Below are 24,805 nucleotides of genomic sequence, written 5' to 3' on the forward strand. Positions count from 1 at the left end.
GCAGAAATAGAAACCACTTTGGAGTCTAGTATTGCTAGAAACTAATAATATTTATTAATAACTACACAATACAGAAAACTAAGTGAACATAAATCAAACAGGGTAGCAATAAGTAGATGTAAGTAAGTGTGGAATATATATACGTGTGAAAAACCAAGCTTCTTTAGGTCTAGGGGTAAAAAGATACAGTCTTACGATATTGAGTAAAGTTCAGTTCAGTTCGTGGAATTTAGTTGAATGGCGATGGAGAGAGAGAGAGAGAGAGAGAGAGAGAGAGAGAGAGAGAGAGAGAGAGAGAGAGAGAGAGAGAGAGAGAGAGAGAGTTGAGTCTTGAGGTGAGCTGTTGCCGTCGATTTTCTTGCTGTCCTCCGAAATCCTTCACAAGTCACTGACTGTGAACTAACAACAAAGAGGACCGTACTTCGGTGTGGTTGAGCTGTCTACCCAGGCCAGGGTCGGATACATAGACAACTCCCCACTGGTCTTGCCTTTGAATCTTCACTGGCAGAGCACTTGGATCGATCTGCCTGATCGGTCCTCCAAAAACCCACTTTCTCTGTGGGCACCACAAAGCTCATTTAGTGTCCCGATCATGTGTCTGAGGTTTGTATTATCTGACCTCCTATTTATTTCCCTGTGCTAAGCATCACCTGTCATTCAAAGAGTCCCTCCTACCTTTGTCTGTGAGGACATGTAAGCAAGCAACAAGTCCTTGGAATTAACATCAATAATGTCCTGTCGAGCACCTTCGAGCTGTTCAGTATTATCTCCAAAGTTAGCTCCCGTGACAGTCCAACCATCACTCTTTGTCTCTCTCTCTCTCTCTCTTCAAAACAAACCATCAATGATAAATGACTCTCCTGTAACTCTTCAAACAGTTAATGTGGACACTCCTGGATCCCTTCACACCATAAACCTCCCTCACCTCCTACCATCTTCAGGAAGGTGTGCAGAAGTTCCTGAAGTCCGATAATATCCACCTCCTCCGCCAGGAGAAGGAACATAGTCCGTTTTGCAAAGTCGTCAACATCCACACGACCCTCGACTTTCCTTGTAACTAATAAACCCATCGGCGTCCATGTCAAATTCCGTAAACGCCGCCCTGAGTTCTGTCAAACACGGAATTCGGGCGTCCCCGCCAGTTTCCAGGTTCACAGACCCGTTGAAAATGAACTGGAAGGAGCCCCATTGGGAGGCAGATAGTGGGCGTGAATAGGAAGGGGTGGGTCCCATTGGGTGTGAACGGGAAGGGGTGGGTCCCATTGGGAGTGAACGGCAAGGACTGGGTCCATTGGGTGTGCGGAAGATGGGAAGGAATGAGAAGGGGTGGGGTCCATTTGGAGTTCAGGCGATGGGGATGAATAGGCAAGGGTGGAGTTTGATTGGGAGCGTGCCCCGTGTGAGCGGACTGGAAGGGACCGCGTCCTCCTAGGAGTGCGGATGGTGGGAGAGGACGGGAAGGGGTGGGGTCCCGGTTTTGCAAAATTTTCCTCATCTTCGATTTCATCCTCAGCTACTTCTGGACCCTAGAAATCAAATGTGATTGTTAACTGCAGGGGTTCTAATATCGACCTGTACTCCCCTGCCCGTGTGTGCCCCCTCACACCTTTGCCCACTCCGTGCACCTCTTCGTTACACTACTTCTCTTCCTGCCCCTCTGACCTTCTCTACAGAGATTCCTCTGGTGTGTGTGTGGGGGGGGGGGGAGGGGGCCGTGGTCCCTGTGCTACGAGCTGAGAGTGTCCTCACTAATCCGTTTCAACTTGAGAATTTAGCTGATATATTTCACTCTACAGAGACCTTTTCTCCATGTCTGGGCAGGAGATGGCAAGATTGGACAGTGCAGAGGGAGCTTCACTCTGTGCCAGACCCCGGGAGTGTGTGATGGGACGTGAAGAGGGAGATTCACTCTGTGTCTGACCCCGGGAGTGTGTGATGGGACGGTGTGGAGGGAGATTCACTCTGTGTCTGACCCCGGGAGTGTGTGATGGGACGGTGTGGGGGGAGATTCACTCTGTGTCTGAGCCCGGGAGTGTGTGATGGGACAGTGTGGGGGGAGATTCACTCTGTGTCTGACCCCGGGAGTGTGTGATGGGACGGTGGGGAGGGAGATTCACTCTGTGTCTGACCCCGGGAGTGTGTGATGGGACGGTGCGGAGGGAGATTCACTCTGTGTCTGACCCCGGGAGTGTGTGATGGGACGGTGGGGAGGGAGATTCACTCTGTGTCTGACCCCGGGAGTGTGTGACGGGACGGTGCGGGGGGAGATTCACTCTGTGTCTGACCCCGGGAGTGTGTGATGGGACGGTGGGGAGGGAGATTCACTCTGTGTCTGACCCCGGGAGTGTGTGATGGGACGGTGCGCAGGGAGATTCACTCTGTGTCTGACCCCGGGAGTGTGTGACGGGACGGTGTGGAGGAAGCTTCACTCCCTGTCTGACCCCGAGAGTGTGTGATGGGACGGTGCGGAGGGAGATTCACTCTGTGTCTGACCCCGAGAGGGCGAGACTGGACGGTGTGGAGGGAGATTCACTCTGTGTCTGACCCCGGGGGTGTGTGATGGGACGGTGTGGAGGGAGCTTCACTCTGTGTCTGACCCCGGGAGTCTGTGATGGGACGGTGTGGAGGCAGATTCACTCTGTGTTTGACCCCGGGAGTGTGTGATGGGACGGTGCGGAGGGAGATTCACTCTGTGTCTGACCCCGGGGGTGTGTGATGGGACGGTGTGGAGGGAGCTTCACTCTGTGTCTGACCCCGGGAGTCTGTGATGGGACGGTGTGGAGGCAGATTCACTCTGTGTTTGACCCCGGGAGTGTGTGATGGGACGGTGCGGAGGGAGATTCACTCTGTGTCTGACCCCGGGAGTTTGTGATGGGATGGAGTGGAGGGAGATTCATTTTGTGTCCGACCCCGGGAGTGTGTGATGGGACAGTCAGGGCCACAGACAGTCCTTGCAGGTGAGGCGACATTTCACCTGTGAGTCGACTGGGGTGATATACTGCGTCCGGTGCTCCCGATGCGGCCTTCTATATATCGGCGAGACCCGACGCAGCCTGGGAAACCGTTTCGCTGAACACCCACACTCTGTCGCCAGAGAAAGCAGGATCTCCCAGTGGCCACACATTTTAATTCCACGTCCCCTTCCCATTCTTGTATGTCTGTCCACGGCCTCCTCTCCTGTCAAGATGAAGCCATACTCAGGTTGGAAGAACATCTTATGTTCTGAGTGGGTAGCCTCCAAACTGATGGCATGAACATTGACTTCTCAAACCCGTTAATGCCCCACCACCCCTTTCTACACCATCCCTTGTTTATTTATTTATTTATAATCTTTTATGTTTTTTTCTTTTGTTTCCCCTCTCTTTTTTCTCCCTCTGTCCCTCTCACTATAACTCCTTGCCTCTCCTCTCCCCCTTTCTTTCTCGCTTGGCCTCCCATCCCACGATCCTCTCCCTTCTCCAGCCTTGTATCCATTTTGACAAACATCTTTCCGGCTCTCAGCTCCATCCCTCCCCCTCCTGTCTTCTCCAATCATTTTGAATCTCCCCCTCCCCCTCTCAAATCTCTTCATTCAGTTAGTCCTGACGAAGGGTCTCGGCCCGAAACGTCAACCGTACCTTTTCCTATAGGTGCTGCCGGACCTGCTGAGTTCCACCAGCATTTTGTGTGTGTGGCTTGAATTTCCAGCATCTGCAGATTTCCCCGTGTTTGCATTTTCTGATCTCCTTTGTCGTTTTTTTTTTCTGCGAGAGCAAGGAGAGTGCGCAGGGAGGTGGAGGTCAGGGTAGTGTAAGTATCTGGGGAATGAGGAAGCAGTGGTCAGCCTGGATGGGGATGGGGAGTGAAGAGATCCTGGGGACCAGACACTATTTTACTGACATCCCTGAGCTTGGAGCTGAGAGGCTGCTGTACCAGTGTGAGGAGCTCAGACCCATTCTTGCAGTACACCGGGTGCAGGGGGCAGCAGGAACCCCAGGTCACTGTTTCTCCTCTAGTGAGACTCGAGTCCAACACCAAGACAGGAAGTTACAGCGGTTTATTGATTTCATCAGGACAAATGTAAATTAAACAATGTGTGAGCTGCTGACGTGCGAAAATAAATAAGCTGCTCCTGATTCACTCACAGTCACACACAGTTAACTGTCCGGTGACAATGAGAGACTGGTTGAATAATCAGTCCCGTTTCTCACCGTCACTCTGCATCGGGGAACCGATGATTACAAAATCACACTTTAGGGTCGTGTCCGAGATCGCTGCAGATCCAGGGTCACTGCCGAGGTATTTGTCAATTTAACATCATTATATCAGCCAGACAGCCGAATGCACCGTCCTCAGCAAAGGGAGCAAAAGGATTCTCTCCCGGGATAATCCCACCCCGGGACACCGGTGTCCCAGACTGAGCCCCGGCCACCGGTCTCTTCCTGTCTGTGTAATTCCCCGGGGTCTCACGTGGGGGAGTCTCGAACACGCACATCCGGCGGAAGCTGTGCCGTTGGACAACAGGCGGAAATACGTCACTGAGGGACCGCTTCCGAAGTCACAGAGCGCTGAACGGGAGTCAGCTCCGTCAGAAACGTTGGGAATTAAAGCCGGCGCGCGGCCATTAAAGGTAAGGGCAGGAGTTAAAGGGGAGGGCGGGGAATCGGCCAAAATGACCCCATCCCGCGGGCGGGGATGTTCACACATTCAGATGTTCCAACGGTCACTGTCAGTCCGGGTCTGGGTTCCTGCAGAGATCTCAGTTCCTTCTCCCCGGTCTCACTGAACTCATTGTTCCCCAGCCTGAAACAGCAGGGAAATAAAGACGAAATAAACAGATTATATAACAGTGTCGGTAACAGGGGACTGGGGTTAATGTTTCAACAGCACTCGCAGACAAATATCACCAGAAAACCCGCGGATTCGCTGATATTTTATCACATTGAACATTAACACAAATACTCACCAGATCCACTCCAGACTCGGGAGGGTCAGTATGAGGCGGCGGAGAGCGGGGACAGATCGGTCTGTCAGCGAATTTAATCCCAGCTCCAGCTCCGTCAGTGATGAGTTTGTACTGAGAGCGGAGACGAGATCCTCGGCACCAGAATCTGTGAGACCGACACTGTCCAGCCTGGAGATGAGAGAGAGTGAGGGTGAAGGACACAGAGAGACAGGAGACGGTACAAATCCCCAGTGTTTATCAGTAACTCAATTACTGATCACATTATGTTCAGTGTCAGACACCCAGTGACTGTAAACACAATCTCCCACAGTCTGGTACTTACCACAGTTTCTGTATTTTACACTCCGGGTTCCTCAGAGCCGCAGACACCAGTTTCACTCCTGAATCTCCCAGTTTATTAAAACCCAGGTCCAGTTCCGTCAGTGATGGGTTTGTACTGAGAGCGGAGACGAGATCCTCGGCACCAGAGTCTTTAAGGCAAACACCGCCCAGCCTGGAGATGAGAGAGAGTGAGGGTGAAGGACACAGAGAGACAGGAGACGGTACAAATCCCCAGTGTTTATCAGTAACACAATTACTGATCACATTAATGTTCAGTGTCAGACATCCAGTGACTGTAAACACAATCTCCCACAGTCTGGTACTTACCACAGTTTCTGTATTTTACACTCCGGGTTCCTTAGAGCCGCAGACACCAGTTTCACTCCTGAATCTCCAAGTTTATTAAAACCCAGGTTCAGCTCCGTCAGTGATGGGTTTGTACTGAGAGCGCAGGCGAGATCCTCGGCACCAGAATCTGTGAGACCGACTTTGTCCAGACTGTAGGTGAGAGAGAGTGAGGGTGAGGGACACAGAGAGACAGGAGATGGTACAAATCCCCAGTATTTATAAGTAACACATTTAATGATCACAATAATGTTCAGTGTCAGACACCCAGTGACTGTAAACACAATCTCCCACAGTCTGGTACTTACCCCAGTGTCTGTATTTTACAGTCCAGGTTCCTCAGAGCCGCAGACACCATTTTCACTCCTGAATCTCCCAGTTTATTCTCCCCAAGTCTAAGCACAAACAGACAAATTGATGAACAAAGTGATTCAAACGGCGGATATTTCCACAGATTGTACGGGAGGGGTGTGTCTGAACTGAGGCCCACAATCGGGAGTGGAGATGCGCCCATGGGTTCTGGGTATCTGGTAGTCAGCACAGTCACACAGGTGGACTGATGGTGATAGTCACACACGGGGAAGGGCAGGGGAGGACAATCTCACAATGGTATTTATTTCCTTCTCACTGGGACAGTCTGCTGACGGTCTCTTGTCCCTCACTGGGAAGGGGGTGTGAATCTCTGACCCACCTGCTGCAGTCAGTGTTGGTAACAGTGAGAAGGAACATTGTCAATGGACGTGTCACAGGCAGCGAGAAACACGGCCATTCCTGTGATTTACTACCATTAAACCAATGGCCGTTGTTCACTGATCTGATGAAGTCTCCAACATCCCTTCACAAGGAACCACAGAACCCTCCTGTCCTTGGGGAATTACTGACTGATCCCCGGGCATTTGGCACAATTCATCACAATCTGATTTTGCTAGTTTTAACCAAATCCCTTAACATTGAAGCAACACAATGGAACATTTTCACAGCTCACAGTGAAAGATAAATCAAGTTACCTCAACTCCTGGCACTTGTGCAGCCCGGGTCCCAGCCGCTGGATTCCTTCACACTGAATGTGGCAGTTCTCCAGTTCGAGCTGTTTTATTGTATCACAGAGTCCGATGGCATGAGACAGGACCGCGCAGTCAATCGGGGTCAGTGTCATTCCACTGAATGAAAGTGTTTCCACAGATCCCAGTGCGGCCTGAGCCAGTCCACGATTCTGAGACTCAAACAGGTAGTGCAATGTGTTCAGGAGGCTCCTTTTACCAGCTTCACTCCATGTGTTTCCACTCTGGCGTTTAACCTCCTCCTTCACCCAGTCAATCACACGGCAGGTTGTTTGATGAGGAAATGGACCCAGAAACTCCTCCAGGCCACGAGTTGTAATTGGAGAGGAGAGACCAGCAACAAAACGGAGAAATACCCCAAATCGCCCATCTGTCGTGTTGTGGGCTTCAGTGAGGAATTTCAGGATATCCCCGGGATGTGGATTCAGGAATTGTGCGACTGCAGCTACAAACTCTTGGATGGTGAGGTGTGGGAATGTGTACACCACGCTCTGGGCAGAATCCTCTCTCTCCAAAAGCTCCATCAGGAACCCGGACAGGAACTGGGAAGGCTGCAGATTGTAGTTGATTAAATCTCCATCTGTAAACACAATCTTCTTCGCGGACACTCCTCTGAAGGCCATCTGACCAACCCTGAGTAACACATCACGGGGGTTCCCAATCTCACGGCCGTGGTTTTTCAGGATGTTGTAAATATAGTAGGAGTACAGTTGGGTGATGGTCTTGGGAACTCGCTGCGGGTCCCTGACTCTTTGTGTGAAGAAGGGGCCCAGTGCCAGAGCGAGGATCCAGCAGTAGGAGGGGTTGTAGCTCATGGTGTATAGGATCTCGTTCTCCTTCACGTGTTTGAAAACAGCTTCTGCCACCGTCTGATCTTCAAAATGCCTGAAGAAATATTCCTTCCGTTCCTCACCAACAAATCCCAGGATTTCAGCCCGGACACCGATGTCTGCCTTTTCCAATAAATGTAACGCAGTGGGGCGAGTGGTCACCAGCACTGAACACCCTGGGAGCAGCTTGCCCTGGATTAAACTGTACACAATGTCAGACACCTCACACCACCACTCGGGATCTGGGCACTGGTGCTTGGGTTCTGTATCTCTCTGACCGTCAGCAAAGTCGACGTTGTGTTTGAATTCATCCAATCCATCGAATATAAACAGTAATCCCTCCCGGTTCTTCCAGACCTCTCTCAGGGAATTCCCAAAGTAAGGATACTGATCCAGAATCAGTTCCTTCAGGTTTATTCTGCAGTTAATGGAGTTTAAATCTCGGAATTTGAAACTGAAGACAAACTGGAATTGTTGGTATATTTTCCCCGTGGCCCAGTCATAAACAATCTTTTGTACCATTGTTGTTTTCCCGATTCCCGGGACTCCGGCCACTGCTGCGGACATGCCTGTTTTGTTTCCAAAGACAGATCTTTTAAATTTTTGCAGAAAACTCCTCGTAAATAATTGATCAGTGCGGATTTTTTCCAGCTGTCCGCGGAGATGTTTTTCTCTCCACTCCTCGTGGTCTCTGCCTCTTGCCAGCAGCTCATGTTCCACCAGTCTCCGATCTCGAACAGTAGAAATGACCGTGAGCTCAGCGTATCGATCAACCAGCTGGAAAACCTTCACCTTCTCCCTCATCAGGATCGTGTTCACTCTCAGTGTTTCAGTTTGTGCCCGCAGGGTCTCCTTGTGTTTCTGCTGAACATCTTTGGATGGACAGAAATAGGTTGTCAATGCCCAATCTGATGAACATGGAGCACACAACAGTTTTTCTTCAATAAAAATAAAAAAACTTGTTAAAGGCATTGTTTGGGTAAAATTGGGAGGTCAGAGCTAAGAGTGTCTGAGAATGAACGATGGCCCAGAAACATTTCTGATCTGATTCAGTTTCACTGTGAAAGGCTCCCCTCTCCCCTCTGTTCGTAGTTTGCAGATTCCCCGGTGTTCCAGCGAGCACCAAGTGCACACATGATTCTGGAGAGGAGAGTGTTGTGTGGAGCGGCTGGTTTCACCGCTTTCACTGCTCAGCTTCTGCTGAACTGGGCAACACTGCAGACGGTAACAGTGGGGGGAGGGGGGCATCTACTTGCTCTACTGACTTTTACCTTTCTCACAATGGACCCCATGTTCTTGACAGTCCTTTAGGATTACGCTGTCAGTACTGAGCCACAGAAAAGGAACACTATTTCTGTTTCCTTCTCCAGGCTGTACCAGTCTCAATGTAACACACCCCGCACTAGTCTACTGTCTCTTATTCTCTGAGGAGCTGGTACATGACCTCAGGCAATTCCCCGATGATGTGCGGAAGAGCAGGAAGCTGAAGAGGATGGCAGCGATAATAGGGAACTCTATAGTCAGGGGGACAGGGAGGCGATTCTGTGGACAGAAAATGGAAACACCGATGGTCTTCGCCTCTCAGGTGCCTTTGTCCGAAATGTTTCTGGACGCGTCCACAGTATCCTGAGAAGGGATGTTGAGCAGCCAGAGGTCGGGGCAAACGTTCGTACCGACGACATAGGAAGAGAAAAGGGAGGAGGTCTGGAAAACAGAACATAGGGAGTTAGGTAAAAAGCTGAGAAGCAGGACCTCAAATGTAGTCATCTCAGGATTGCTGCCTGTGCCACCTGACAGTGGAAATAAGAGTAGAATGAGGTGGCAGAGAAATTGTGGTTGAAGATTTGGAGCAGGGGGCAGTGATTCAGATTTCTGGATAATTGGGACCACTTCTGGGGCAGGTAAGACCTGTAGAAAAGGGATGGGCTGCACGTGAATCCGATGAGGACCAATATTCTTACGGGCAGATTTACTGGAGCTGTTGGGAGTGTTTTAAGCTAAAATGTCAGGGGGATTGGAACTCGGACGATAGAGTTGTGGATGAACCAGCAGGTTTACAAGTAGACGATGGGTGTAACATGAATGTAAGGAAGGACAAGCCAATGACTGGGTTCAAATCTGGACAGAGCAAAGTGTTCAATTGGACCACATAGACTAAATTCAAAAGGACGCAGATGCAGGACTGAACGCATTGTATTTAAATGCGCACAGCGTTCGGAATAGGCTGGACGAACGCTTGGCGCAATTAGAGATTGGTCGGTATGATGTTGCGGGCATCACTGAGTCGTGGCTGAAAGAAGACCACAGTTGGGAGCTTAACGGTACAGGATGTACGTCTTGTCGAAAGGACAGGCAGGAAGGCATAGGCGGTGGTATTGTAGCTGTGTTGGTTCGAGATAGAATCACATCTTTAGAAAAGTGATGGCATAGGGTCAGAGAATATTGAATCTTTGTGGGTGGACATAAGAATCCGCAACGGTTAAAAAAAAAAGATTTATGGGAATCCTTTATTGCCCTGCAAATAGTAGCGAAGGTGTGGGGTTGAGATTGCAAAGGGAGCTGGAAAAGGCATGTAATAAATGTGATGACGCAATTGTAATGGGGGACTTCAATATGCTCGCGGAATAAGAAAATCAAACAAACTTCAGGAGTTGGATCGCAAGAGAGGGACTTTACTGAATTCCGATGAGTTAGCGTTTTAGAGCAGTTTGTGCTTAGCAATACTCAGGGAAGGGCTATCTTTGATTGGGTGTTGTGCAATAACCCTGATCCTATGAGGGAGCTTAATGTAAAAGAACCCTTAAGAGGTAGTGATCATCATTTGAATGAATGAATGAATTGATTCTGCAGTTTGAGAGGGAGAAGCATAACTTACAGTATCAGTATCGCAATGGAATAAAGGGAATTACAGAGGCACGAGAGAGAAGCTTACCCAGGTAGATTGGAGAAGGATACCAGTGGAGATGACGGCAGAGCTGAGCTGGCTGATGCTTCCGGGAACAGGTCACAAGTTGCAGGATAGATATGGGCTACGGAGGCAGAAGTTCTCAAGTGGCACGTATAGGCCACCATAGTTGACAAAGGAATTTAAAGACTACATAAAAGCCAAGGAAAGGGCATACAAGACAACAAACGTGAGGGAAAGTTGGATGAATAGAAAACTTTTAAAATCCAACAAAAGGCAACTAAAAAAGCTATAAGAAGGGGAAAGATGAAATATGAGGGCAGAAAAGCCAATAATATAAAGCAGGATAATAAACACTAAACACTTTTTTCAGTTATATAAACAGTAAGAAGGAAGTGAGAGTTGATACTGGAACACTGGAAAATGATGTTGGTGACATAGTAATGGTGGACAAACAAATGGCAGAATAACTTAATGTGTACTTTACATATATCTTCACTGTGCAAGACGCTAGCAGCGTGAAGTGGTCTGCGAGTGACAGGCAGTAGGAGTGAGTGCCATTCTATTACAAATTAAAAAGTTCTCGGCATACTGAAAGCTCTTAAGGTGCAAAGTCACCTGTGCCAGATGGACTACATCCCACAGTCATGAGAGAGGATGCTGAAGAGTTGACGGATGCATTGGTCATGAACTTTGAAGAATCACTTGATTCGGGCATGGTCCTGGAGGACTGGAAGATTGCAATTGTACCTCTACTCTTTAAGAAGGGAAGAGGGCAAAAGAAAGAAAATTATAGGCCAGTTAGCCAAACCTCGGTGATTGGGAAAGAGTTGGAGTCTCCTATTAAGGTTGAGATTTCAAGGTACTTGGAGACTAATGACAAAGTAAGTTAGCGTGGGTTTTGTTAGAATTCATCGAGGAAGTCAGAAGCAGGGTGGACAAAGGAGTCAGTGGATGGCATTTACTTGGAATTTCAGAAGGCATTTGATAGGGTGCTGCACATGAGTCTGCTTAACCAGATAAAAATCTATGGTGTCACAGGAAAGATACTGGCATGTGTCGCGGAATTACTGACAGGCAGCGAGTGGGAATAAAAGGGGCCTTTTCTGGTCGGCTGCCAGTGACTGGTGCTGTTCCGCAGGGATCAGTATTGGGACCACTGGCTTTCAGATTGTTTGTCAATGATGTAGACGATGGAATGAAAGTTTGAGGATGATACAGAGATAGGTGCAGCGGTAGGTAGTGCGATTGCAACAGGACTGAGACAAATTGGAAGAATGGGCAAAAAGTGGCAGATGGAATAGAGTGTTGTAAATGTTCGATGATGCATCTAATATAAATGCTGAGCCTTTACAAGACGGTATTCAGGCCGCAGTTGGAGTATTGTCAACAGTTTTGTGCCTCATACCTCTGAAAAGATGTGTTGTCATTAGAGAGGGTCCAGAGGAGATTCAAGAGGATGATTCTGGGAATCAAGGGGTTAACATATGAGGTGTGTTTTGGCAACTTTGGGCCTATACTCACTGGAATTTTGAGGAATACGAGGGAATGTGTTTGAAACCTACCAAATGTTGAAAGGACCAGACAGGGTGGATATGCAGAACCAGAGGGCACAGCCTCAAAATTGAGGGGCGATGCTTTAAAACAGGTAAGGAGGATTTCGTTTTAGCTAGAGAGTACTGAATCTGTGGAATGCTCTGTCACAGACTGCAGTGGAGGCCGAGTCCATGGGTATATTTAAGGCAGAAGTTCCTGATCGGTCAGGGCATCAAAGGATATGGCGAGAGGGCAGGTGTATGGGGCTGACTGGGATCTGGGATTAGCCATGATGGAATGGCGGAGCAGACTGATGGGCTGAATGGCCTAATTCTGCTGCTACGTCTTGTGGGCTTTGGAGGAATAACAACAACTCTCGGCTTCGCTTTGGATCGGAGGTATGAGGTTTCCCTTGCTGAAGTTGGATGTTCCAATGGGAATGGTTTGCCTTCAGTTTTGTCAGATCCCAGGATATTCGGCCCTACAGAAAGGGGAACGCCGTGGTTTCATCTCTGACTGACTGGAATGTCTGTTTATCAAACTCGTAGAGGCCTCTGGGTGCACAGCCTGAGACCCGGAAGGTGTCGGGTGTTGTGACAAATGAAAATCGCTTTCTGTCCTTCAGCCACAGCAACAAAAACCTGTCTTCCCGACTCTGGCAGTCTCTAAACCGGTCTCTAAATACAGGTATTCAGACTGTCAGAGTGAAATAAAGACTTTGAGATTTCCGTTCCATCTCTTACCCTTCAGATGCACCGGCACTTCAGATACACCCCGCTCAGTGTCCATGTAGGCGAACTGGCTGTCACCTGTTCAACAGATTAACCTGCATGAAGTCTGTTCTGTGTAATACTGTAAATTCATCAGCATTTACATCTGTGACACACAGTGTATTGTTCACCGTACCACGTTCCCGTATTTCATTCAATATTCTGCTCAGCTTCGGTAAATGGTGGTGTAGTTTCACAAAGGATTCCCACATCACCCTCCGGGCCCCGGAGCCCTTCTCCATCACCAGATCCAGGAGGAGTTTGGAAGCGCCCGCTCGGTTTCCCTTCTCCGCCAGCTCAGTCACGCTCTGTAATGAACAATGGGGAATATATTGAGGAGCGGAGGGATGGGTGCAAATCTACCCTGAACATGGACTGACCCAGTGCATTCTGCTCGCCGCAAATCACTAACAGCCATTGAAGTGTTCATAGTGGGGGAAAGAATTTAAAAGAAGTGAGCGGGGTCAGTCATGTCCTTCTCAACGCCACAGATTGTCGGGAAACATCCGCTTGGCAAGTTTTAAGTGGAGTAGACACAGTGTGAGTGAGCCAGGGATAGAGTGGGGAGTTGAGGCTTTGTGTCAGAGAAGGTTCAGTGAGGCGAGGTGGAGGCTTTAGGTAGATTTTGGATAGTATTTTCCCTTCCTTTTCACGGTTAGAACAGTGAGAATACCAGGCAGGATAGTGGAATGCTCTTCATACTGCGTGTAGCAAGGCAGGGAGACCGCCAGTGTCCCAGATAACTACACCTTCAGGAATTGCATCCAGCTGCAGCTTCTTACAGACTGTGATCAGGAATTGGAACTGGAGCTGGTTGAACACAGGATCATTCAAGAGGATGAGAGGTTGACTGACAGGCTATACAGGGATGGAGCTATACCCAAAGCGCAGGACACAGGTAACTGAGAGGCAGCCACTGCAGGAAACTCCTCTGTAACAGGTATACAGATTTCTGTTTCGGGGTATGACCTAGCAGAGGAAAGCCACGGTCATTAAGCCTCTGATACCGAGTTTGGTTTTGTGACTCAGAACGAGTGAGAAGCGTGAGCTGAACTAACAGGGGGAATTCCGCGGTTAGGAAAACAGACTGGAGATTCTGTTGACGAGAACAATATTTCTGGATGGTGTATCAGGGATATCTCGGTTCGAGTCTGAAACTTTCTTAAGGGCAGTGTGAGCAGCCAGAGGTCATGGTCCACGTTGGTACCAATGACAAGAGTAGTAAGTGTGATGAGGTCCTGCAAAGTGAGTTCATGGAGTTAGATGCTAAACTGAAGTGCAGGAACTCCAGGGTTGTGTTCTTAAGATTGCTACCCGTGCCCCATGCTGGGGAGGACTGAAATAGGACGATAATACAGTTTAACGTCTGGCTGATGAGATGGTGCATGACCGAGGGCTTCAGATGTTTGGATGTTTGGGCTCTCTTCCAAGGAAGTTGTGGCCTGGACACCCGTGATCGTTTTACACCCGAACTGGAGGCGGACTGATACCCCTGTGGGAAGGGTTGTTAGCGCTGCATGGGGAGGGGGAGGTGTTAAATTTGAGTTGCAGGGGGTGAGGAACCAGCATGGATGGTGGAGTGGTTGTGTGGGAAAGATGTTGTTAAGCCAACATACAAAGTCGGGAAACTAAAGGATGAGAATCGTTTTTCCCAAAATACGTATTATTTCAATGCAAGGAGTACTGTATGAAAGACAGATCAGCCTAGCATGAGGATCAGCACATTGAATTACAGCATTGTAACCATTGTTGTGATTTGGTTGGAGGAGGCGCAGGATTAACAGCTCAGCATTCCAGTGTTCCGTTGCATTAGACACGATTCGATAGAGTGGGAGGGATTACAGAGGGACGAGTGGCATAACTAGTCAGAGAAAATGTCACTGCATTGCTCAGACAGGACAAACTGGATAGCTGGTCCAATGAGACTACATAGGTGAAACTACGGAATAAGAAAGGGATGACCATGTTAGTTGGATTATATTATAGAGCACCCAATAATCAATGGGGTTTAGAAGAACAAACGTGCAGGGAGATCACAGAAACAAGAAACATAAGATTGTGATGGTAGACAATTGACTTTCCATTTATTGACTGACTCACTGGGTTAAAGGGCTGGATGGGATAGTGCAGGTCAAACGTGTCCAGGGAAGTTTCTGTAATCAATATACTCAGGTCACAACTGGAGAGAGCGCATTCTGGAATTACTATTAGGGAACAAGACAGGGCAAGCGGCAGAGGTGTGTGCAGGAGAACACTTTGGATCTGGTGATCATAATGCCATTAGTTTAAATATCATTATGGAAAAGGATAGGTTTGGTCCTCGGGTTAAGATTCTAATTTGGAGAAAGGCCAATTTTAATGGTACCAGAAAGGATCTGATGAAAGTGGATTGGGACTGGTTGTCTTCTGGTACAGATGTGCTTGGTAAGTGTGAACCCTCCAAAACTGATATTTTGAGAGTACAGAGTTCAAATGCATAAATGACCACAAGTACAGAGTTTGAAAGTTCCTGACAGAATAAAAGGCAGGGGTACCTTCGTTTAGAGAACATTGTTTTTTTTAGAGCTATCAAGGCCCTGAGCACATCACAAGTATAGGCTCGAAGGATCAAATGAGGTACTTGATGAGTACAAGAAATGCAAGAGTTACTAAAGTAGGAAATCAAGAGGGTGAAAGTACGGCATGAGTTTGCTCTAGCAGACAAGGGAAAACAGATCCCCAAATCCTTCATTAAATATATTTGGAACAAAAATATACCAACGGACTAAATTGGTCCTCTTGAAGTTCAGAGTGGGCATTTGTGCATGAAGCCGAAGTGGGTGGGGGAGATTTAAAATTGATTTTTTGCAATTATATTTACTCAGGAGACATACCAGCGTCTTTAGAGTGAGGCAAAACAGCAGTGAGATCATGGACTCTATACAGATTACAGAGGAGGAGGTGGTTTCTGTCTTGAGTCAGATTAGGGGGGGTAAATCCCCAAGGTTTTCCTTCGTAATTGTCTGAGGTGAGTGCAGAGATTGCAGGTGCTCCAGTAAAGATATTTAGAACGTCAGATGTGGAAGTATTGGAGGGTAGATAATGTTGTTCTGGTGTTTGAAAAGGCTGTAAGAAAAAGCCAGGGAATTACAGGTTGATGAGCCTAACACTAGTGATGGTAAAGTTATTGGCAGGTATTCTGAAGGACTGGATATGAGTATTTGGATGGACAAGGATTCATTAGGGATAGTCAACACTGATTTGTACCTGGTATATCCTGTCTAACCAGTCTTATGGTTTCTCGATGACGTTACCAAACGAGTAATGAAGGCAAGTGAGTGTATGTTGTATACATGGACTTCAGCGAGGCCTTTGACAAGGTCCTTCATGGCAGCCTGGTCAATAAGATTAAATTGCTTGGCATTCATGACATGGTAGTAAGTTAGTTTAGATATTGGATTCGTGTAGAAATTTGCTTGACTTACTGGCGGTCTTAGACCAGTGGTGTGCTTCAGGGATCTGTACTGGACCTGGTGTTGTATGTCATATACTGTATATAAATGCTCTGGATGACAATGTGGTACACAGAGTCAGCAAATCTGTGGATGACATCAACGTATTAAGGGCGAGGAAGTTTATCAGAGCTTGCAGCGGGACCTGGAACAGCTGGAAAGAAGTGGAATGGAGTTCGGCAGATAGAATTTAATGAAGACAAGTGTGAAGTGTGCACTATTTGAGGCCAAGCCACGATAACATTAAGACATTGACTGGTTGGGCATTGAGCGGTGCGGTAAAAACAAGGTATCAGGGAATACCGATCCAAAATTTCTTAAAAGTTTTGTCAAAGGTAGATGTCCTGCTAAAAACTTTAGAATATGGGATTTCATAAATCAAAGTATTGAAGACAGAAGTTGGAATACTATGTCAAATTTGATCTTGCAGGGACTAATTGGGAGCAATGGGAGCACCTACCTCTCGGAACGATATCAATGTGATTGAACGAGTGCAGAAAAACAATACAAGGTTTTGTCAGGACTTGAGGGCCTGAGATATAGGGAAAGTTTGAATAGGTTAGGACTGTCATAGAGTGTAGGAGGACCAGAAGAGATGTGATAGAGGGAAAAAAGTTTATAAATTGTACAGATAAAGTAGATGCAAACAGGCATCTGTTACTGAGGTTGGGTGAGACCGGAATTAGAGGTCATGGATCAAGGAGGAAAGATGAAAGAAAATTTGAGGGAGAACTTCTTCCTCTGAAGCTGGTGAGAGTCCGGAACGAGCTGCCGTCGGAAGTGGTATATTTGCATTCGATTTGAACATTTAAAAACAAGTTGGATAAGTACATGAATGAGAGGGGTATGGATGTATCTAGTCGGTGTGCAGATCAATGCGACTTGACATATAATAGGTCAGTGTGGACTTGATGGGCCGAAGAGCCTGTTGTTGTACTGTAGAGTTCGATGACTATGGCTAAGTCAAACTATGACAAGCTGTCTCATGTGGAATGTTAGGGATAGGAATAACGTGTGGCTCTTCACTAAAATTCAGTCTGGTAAGCATATAACCATATAACAATTACAGCAAGGAAACAGGTCATCTCGTACCTTCTAGTCCGTGCCGAACTCTTACTCTCACCTAGTCCCACCGACCTGCACTCAGTCCATTATCCTCCATTCTTTTCCTCTCCGAATAGCTATCCAATTTAACTTTAAATGACAACCACTTCTGCTGGAAGCTCGTTCCACACAGCTACCACTCTCTGAGTAAAGAAGTTCCCCCTCCTGTTACTCCTAAACTTTTGCCCTTTAACTCTCAACTCATGTCCTCTTGTTTGACTCTCCTCCACTCTCAATGGAAAAAAAGCCTATCCACGTCAACTCTATCTATCGCCCTCATAATTTTAAATACCTCTATCACGTCCCCCCTCAACCTTCTACGCTCCAAAGAATAAAGACCCAACTTGTTCAACCTTTCTCTGTAACCTAGGAGATGAAACCCAGGCAACATTCTAGTACTCTTTCAATTTTGTTGAGATAATTCGGTGACCAGAACTGTACACAATACTCCAAATTTGGCCTTACCAATGCCTTGTACAATTTCAACATTACATCCCGACTCCTATACTCAATGCTCTGATTTACAAAGGCCAGCATACCAAAAGTTTTCTTCACCACCCTATCAACATGAGATTCCAACTTCAGGAAACTATGCACCATTATTCATAGATCCCTCTGTTCTACTGCATTCTTCAATGCCCTATCATTTACCATGTATGTCCTATTTTGATTAGTCCTACCAAAATGTAGCACCTCACATTTATCAGCATTAAACTCCATCTGCCAGCTTTCAGCCCAATCTTCTAACTGGCCCAAATCTCTCTGCAAGCTTTGAAAACCTACTTCATTATCTACTGCTCCACCAATCTTAGTATCATCTGCATACTTACTGATCCAATTTACCACCCCATCATCCAGATCATTAATATATATGACAAACAACATTGGGCCTAGTACAGATCCCTGAGGCACATCACTAGACACCGGCCCCCAACCTGACAAATAGCTATCCACCACTGCTCTCTGGCATCTCCCATCTAGCCACTGCTGAATCTATTTTACTACTTAGATATTAATACCTGCCGATTGAACCTTCCTAACTAACCTTCCGTGTGGAACTTTGTCAAAGGCCTAACTGAAGTCCATATAGACAATATCCACCGCTTTACCCCATCAACTTTCCTAGCAACCTCTTCAAAAAATTCAGTAAGATTTGTCAAACATGACCTTCCACGCACAAATCCATGTTGACTGTCCCTAATCATACCCTGTCTATCCAGATAATTATATATACAAAGCTATAGGTGAATGCACCCCAGTAACACGAGGACCATTAGAAAGGAGTTTCTTGGTAATTCCGTGTTAGCTGCAGTTCTTGGACTATTTTCAATCGTATTATTTTGCAGTTCCCAGTGTTAACAGTATATGCTGTAGCAATTAGAGACTCCAAATGGAACAGTGACAAGAAACAGAAGGTAACTGAACCATAAGGCATGTTGGGATATTGATCGAAAGCAAGAGCGTCAGTTGTTGAAAAGAGAGACGATATTCAGCACTGCCTGTTCAATTGACGATGGGTTGAAGGTTGACTCGAGAATGATCTGAGAAATAAATCAGTATATATTAGATTTGTGGGAAGCCCGCGGGTAATGAAAAGATTCTGGTGAATGGCCATTAAGGTCGAGCATTGGGAACATGATGTGATGTCAGACTGAATGGTGTAAAGTGGTTCTCTGTCTACTTGCAATGTCCGTCAAGTATCACAGCACTAAAATCAGCTCTCAATCATTGTCTGTATCCTAACCTGTCTAAAAGTGAATGTGTTCAGAAAATTGGACAGAGGCTTATATTGGTAAATGAAGGTTCAGTGTTTCTGAAAACCAACATTCTTTTCCTGATGCTCACCACAAGCATTGCAGGATTTTAATATCCCAGAGGTGCCGTTGCGCCGGTGCTGTCGGTCCGTGATTGATTCAGTAGAATCTACAGTTAGTCTATATCCCTCCCACTTACGTGATAGTCTCGCCCGGTGAAGTGATCCTCGGCCATTAACATGAAGCCGACTCCCTGCACACCCTCCTCAATCGCCTGCTCCAGTCGCTCCATGTAGAATCTCGTCAACAGGAACAGTTGGTGATCCTCACAATTTGACAGGAAGGCGGAGATTGCGGAGTTCAGATCTGTAGTCAGTCACAGAGCATAAAATAGTAGAGTGTACCATGTGTATGCGGACACGATGCCAATTTAAACCAATCCCATCTTCAGGAACATGGTCAATATCCCTCCGTTCCCGGCCTACTCATGAGTTCAAACGCCTCTCAGATGCTGCTGAGTATCTGTTTCCAGTCCCTCCCTCGGCAGCTCATTCCAGACACCGATCACTCTCTGTGGAAAACATGCGTCCTAAATCTCCTTTAAACTTTACCCCCTCACCTTAAACCTATTCACTCCAGTGCTTGATATTTGCACTGAGTTACAGACTATCGAAGTGTGCTGTGCCTCTCGTAAATTTATGAAATTCTCTGAGATAAGGCCTCAGACTCCGACACTCCAAAAAAGCAATCCAGGTTTGTTCGACCTCTCCTGGCAGCCAATATCCTGTAATCTGGGTAACTGATTATATTCTGTAATCGTGATGAAACTCATCTGCACCCTCGCCAGACCCTCCACATTATTCTCATGATATGGCTACCATATTTGTGCACATTACCGAGACTGTCTCTTAACCAAAGTTTATCCAGTTACAGAACAACTTTAAAAAATACATACTCACACCTCAACCCGTCCTTAGCACGCTGCCAGTTATGTTGTCACTTTCAGGAAGCTATGCACATCCATCACAAGACCGGTCCATACATCAGCCTTCCTAATCGCCCCAGCATTCACTGCACACTTCGTTCGGGAACTTGACCTCCCAAGGTTCAAATCCTCGCATTTGCCCGAACTATCTGTACTTGGTGTCTCTCCGTTCATATTTCTAATTGGATGCTGAACATTTTGACAACAGTCCCAATTTACACAACTCCGCCGAGTCTGTAAATCAACGAATCAGTCCGCCTATGTGTTTCTATATATAGAATTATTTTGAGTAATAAGTTACTTACATCACATATGACGCATAGCGAGCCAGTGATCCTTGCGGAGACTACTGGTCACAGACCTTCGCCCAGAAGAATGCTCCTCCAGTCCTTCTCTATTTTATGTGTCCAAGACAACACTGAACTCAATGTACAAAGTCTCCGCTGAAGATTCCTCAACCCAGAACGTCTATTGTTCATTTCCCTCTATAGGTGCTGCCTGACCTGTGAGCTCCTCCATCATTGCGTGCGTTGCCCTCTCTACTTACCCTCTTGATTTACTTTAACCTTATTCACCAAGGACATTCATTGCCTCGGTAGTCTCTCCCAGATTCCCTGTTTAAAATTTCTCCTGTTCATTGCCCCCCGCACCCAGCCTGTTCTCCCACAATATAACATTCTTTAACTCGACAACAGAAAACAGACACCGGGAAACTTCCCTCATCTCCTTTGAGCAACAACCTGAAAATCCGGGAAGAATTCAGCATTGCCCTTCCTAAAGAAACATCTGTTTCTCTCACCGGCTGTCTGCTGCCTGGACTGTTACATTGCCCGCTGTTGTATTCCTCTCTGAGTTTCACCCACACCGACTGTATTTTCAGGAGCTCCTTCCCCTTCACTCAGGTGAAGATTTGCACAGAGTGATTCCCCACGCTGGGCCTGGTGAATTGTTCCAGTGCTCAAGGTCGCTTTACCAGCAGGATCAATGATGACAGTTTTTCTGCGCCCATTTAGCGCCTACGTTTATTCCTCTGAACTATTGATCATTTGACTACGCGTGTACCATGATGACAGAGTTTTAATGAGAAAGAGTCCAGTGAATATACCTGTGTACATTCTGACTCTGACTGACGTTGGTTGATTGTCGGCTGCTTGTCTGCCGTCCGGGTGGAAGAAAGCACCACCTGCTGGCGATGATCTGAATTACACAAATAAAACACAGTGAGTCAGTTACTCTGACCTTCAAATTTAAAACACTTTGTGAGGTCGCTGCTCAGTCTCCTACATTCCAGGGAGTAAAGTCATAGAGTGGCCATCCTCCCTCCAGCACTGAGGACTGGGACAGCACACTCGCAAGTCTTCTCTGTACTCTTTCCACTTTAACCAAGCCTTTTCAAACATATAGCGGCTAGAACTATACTTCATACTGCAAACACAGTCTCACCAATGAATTATACAACGGCCCCATAGTGGTAACACAAGTCGTTACAGTTCGAACGACCCAGTTGCAATTCCCGCCGCTGCCAATCAGAGTTTGCAGGTTCTCGCCGTGATCGCATGGGTTTCCTCCAGGTGATCCGGCTACCCCAACCCCCAACCGTCTTAATGGTTAGTTGGTCATTGTAAATTGCCCTGTAACAAGACTAGGATCAAATTGGGGGACTAAATGAGCAGCGTGTCTCACTGTATCTCAATAAACAAAATAAATTAAATAATGTCCTAACTCCTGCACTCAGCACCCTAACTGTTGAAGGACGGCGTGGTAAACATCTCTTCACCACCCCGTGTCACCGCCTTGAGCGAACTGTGCACTTAGACTCCTCGGTCCCTCTGTCCTACGACAATCTCAGACCATTAGCTGCAATATTGCAATATTCAGAATGAAACTGAAGAGTGCCAGGAAAACCAACGTACCAGCAAAGTTTGATGGTGATAGCATCCCTCAAAAATAAGCAGTGGAGGTGAAGAACAGATTCATGGATTAAAGCCGGTAGAGGGAAAACCAGAAGAGCTATGGAGAGAAGCAAGGAGCATTTCACAAGAGGTGCCAACAAAAAGTATTGCAAACAAAAAAAAGATCAGGAAAGCAAAATAGATTCCTGTGGAAGCTGAGCAGCGAAAAGAAGAGAAGTGAAGGACAATGGAGATTGAAACAAACACCTCCAAATAAACACAACGTTCAATAAGATAGAAAGGAGAAGTAAGGAAACATACTTAAAGGAGCAATGCAAAGAAGCTGAAGAATCCAACAGAATTGGAAAAAGAAAAACAAGAGATCTATTCAAGACGATTAGAGAAATCAAAGGAACATTTCATGCAAAAATAACTATAGTAAAAGACAAAGAAGCCCTTACAGCAGAAGACATCAAAAAGAGATGGCAGAAATATACTGAAGAATTGTACAGGAAATATCCCAACAGGAAGACACCTGCCGTGACTCCCTCGACGATATAGGGCCGGACATTCTGGAAAGTGAAGTCGAATGGGCGATAGAAAACGTTGCTAATAATAAGGCTACAGGATGTGACAGGAGTCCAGTTGAATTGTTTAAAACTTTCAAAGGTGATGATGTAAAAGTGTTGCATGCAATTTGCCAGCAGATCTGGAAAACCTAGCAGTGGCCTTTAGACTGTAAAAAAGAAAACGGTTTATGTCCCAATTCCCAAGGACCAGCAGGCTCCGGGACAGCTTCTTCTACCAGGCCATCAGACTAATTAATTCACGCTGATTTGAGTATACTCTATATTGTATGGACTGTTCAATTTACTACAAATTATTATAAATTAATTTGATTGCACGTTGCACATTTCGACCGAGACATAATGTAAAGATTTTTAATCCTCAAGTATGTGAAGGATGTAAGAAATCAATTCTATTTAGTTCAATTCAATTCAAACTTGCTAATCGTGCCATACATACAAATCAATGGCATGAATAATGAATTTTAGAGGTCTCTACACTGACACACACATCCCACTCGTCACAGGCCTCCATTCGCTAAAACCAGCTTCAATCATCTCCCTCTGCTTCCTGTTCTCGAGCCCAGTGTGAATCCACCTCGCCAGCTCCCCGTGAATCCAACGTGACCGAACCTTCCAGATCAGCTGCCATGTGGGATCTTGCTACGGACTTTACCAAAGTTCAGAAGAACAACATCACTGGCCTAATTCACCAAACTCCCTAGTTAACTCTTAAATAATCTCCAAAAATACTTGACAGATATGTTGTCCTGTTGGGCAGTGGAGACGGTGATTTCCCCATAACCCATGTCCAACCGCCCGAGACTTCAGGTTCACTGCGGACTGAGAAAATTCCGATCCCGGCTGTCGAATTACCAACCTGGACTGAAGCCCGTATACTGCCAGTTCCATATCATCAGAGTCACCAGCCCAATATTATCACCCATACAAAGACGCTTTGATGCCGGCGATTTGCTGTGGGTGTTCCTGCCATTTCCGATTCACAAACTAAGGTGGAACTGGAACCTCATGACCCTCTGCCGGGGCCGGGGCTCCGGCTGGTTCCCCGGTCTGTATGGAGGATGCGGATACACTTCAACCTGTCCCCAGCAGCTAAACCAAACACATTTGATTACAATCTTCTTGCTGTGTGGGATCTCGCCCGGCATAGCTGGCTGCCATGTTTCCTGCAGTGTAGCAGGAATAAAATGTAGAATTATAAAGTAGAAAATGCTGGGAACTCAGTAGATCAGACTACATCTCTGAAAGGACAAATGGTGGAAGACCCAGTTTCAGAAATGAGACTGTTCGAGATGCTGCCTATCTGCTGAGCGTTTCCAGTATTTTCTCCTCCTTACTTTGAATTTCCTGCAACTGTAGTATTCTCTCCCTCTTCATTTTAATGCACAGATAGTAACTGATTGTAAAATATCAGCAACACCCTAAACTTTAAATGCCACCCCACCCCAACCCATTTGTTAGTTCCTCAGTTCATCCTGACCCTGGTGTAATACATCCCATACAGTCAATGCTCACAGCATCCTTTCCTCCCACTGTCACTCTGTTACATTTGCTCCTGAGGCCACTGTCTCTACGCTGAGAGGCGGTGACCACAGAGCGATAAAAAGTGCAACACTTGCTGCAGCTCTGACGGGCTGTTACCCTGGAAACGGAGGACGTGGCTCACTGCAAAAAAAAAAACAGAAAAAGAAAATAATAAACCCAACATCAGATTCTATGAGTTCCATTCTGTCAAAGATTAACACGGCATCCAGTTTGTAACAGTGAATCTAAAATTGAAATGGCTACCTTTATCTGCCACGTGCTGTGTTGAATTAAACCTCTGGTAGTCCTAACTATCAAAAAAAAAAAATCCTGGAAAAGATGCCAAAAAAAACTTCACAATGATGGCAAAGTTTGAAAGAGAGATTCCTGAAATGTATCATTGCGGCAATGGGATACAGGCTGGACAGATGTTGAACAAGATGGTAGATATTTATCATTGATGTGGTAGGGTACAGGCTGGACAGAGATTGAACAAGAAGGTTGATATTTTTTCACTCAGGTTGTAGGACACAGGCTGGACAGAGGTGGAACAAAATGGTTGATATATATCACTGAGGTGGTGGGATACAGGCTGGAGAGAGGTTGAACAAGATTGTTGATAAATGTCACTGAGGTGATGGGATGCAGGCTGGGCAGAGATTGAACAAGACGGTCGATATATATCATTGAGGTTGTAGGATACAGGCTGGACAGCGGTTGAACAAGATGTTTGATATATGCCACTGAGGTGATGG

At 46.6% G+C, this 24,805-nt stretch overlaps 1 protein-coding gene across 6 annotated transcripts in view; it reads right to left on the reverse strand.

Annotated features, from left to right (window-relative positions):
- Positions 1–250: 250 nt before the first annotated feature.
- LOC140208683 (NACHT, LRR and PYD domains-containing protein 3-like) overlaps positions 251–24,805 on the reverse strand; it is a 44,903-nt gene continuing 20,348 nt past the window's right edge. The window contains exons 2-12 of one of the 6 annotated variants that reach the window (XR_011888870.1): positions 21,153–21,244; positions 19,262–19,428; positions 12,850–13,021; positions 12,687–12,752; positions 6,619–8,374; positions 5,920–6,006; positions 5,594–5,764; positions 5,268–5,438; positions 4,946–5,113; positions 3,618–4,782; positions 251–1,526 (exon numbers count right to left, since the gene is read on the reverse strand). Coding sequence is in view for 4 of the 6 variants with exons in the window: in XM_072277540.1 (XP_072133641.1) it covers positions 4,623–4,782; positions 4,946–5,113; positions 5,268–5,438; positions 5,594–5,764; positions 5,920–6,006; positions 6,619–8,374; positions 12,687–12,752; positions 12,850–13,021; positions 19,262–19,428; positions 21,153–21,162 (2,928 nt within the window). In the remaining 2 variants the exon portion in view is untranslated. Of the gene's footprint in view, positions 4,783–4,945; positions 5,114–5,267; positions 5,439–5,593; positions 5,765–5,919; positions 6,007–6,618; positions 8,375–11,025; positions 11,160–12,686; positions 13,022–19,261; positions 19,701–21,152; positions 21,245–24,805 lie in introns of those variants that run through there. The other 5 variants (XR_011888869.1, XM_072277542.1, XM_072277540.1 and 2 more) reach the window with 5 other exon arrangements.

The sequence above is a fragment of the Mobula birostris genome, chromosome 13, assembly GCF_030028105.1.
Source record: "Mobula birostris isolate sMobBir1 chromosome 13, sMobBir1.hap1, whole genome shotgun sequence".
Taxonomy (NCBI): domain Eukaryota; kingdom Metazoa; phylum Chordata; class Chondrichthyes; order Myliobatiformes; family Myliobatidae; genus Mobula; species Mobula birostris.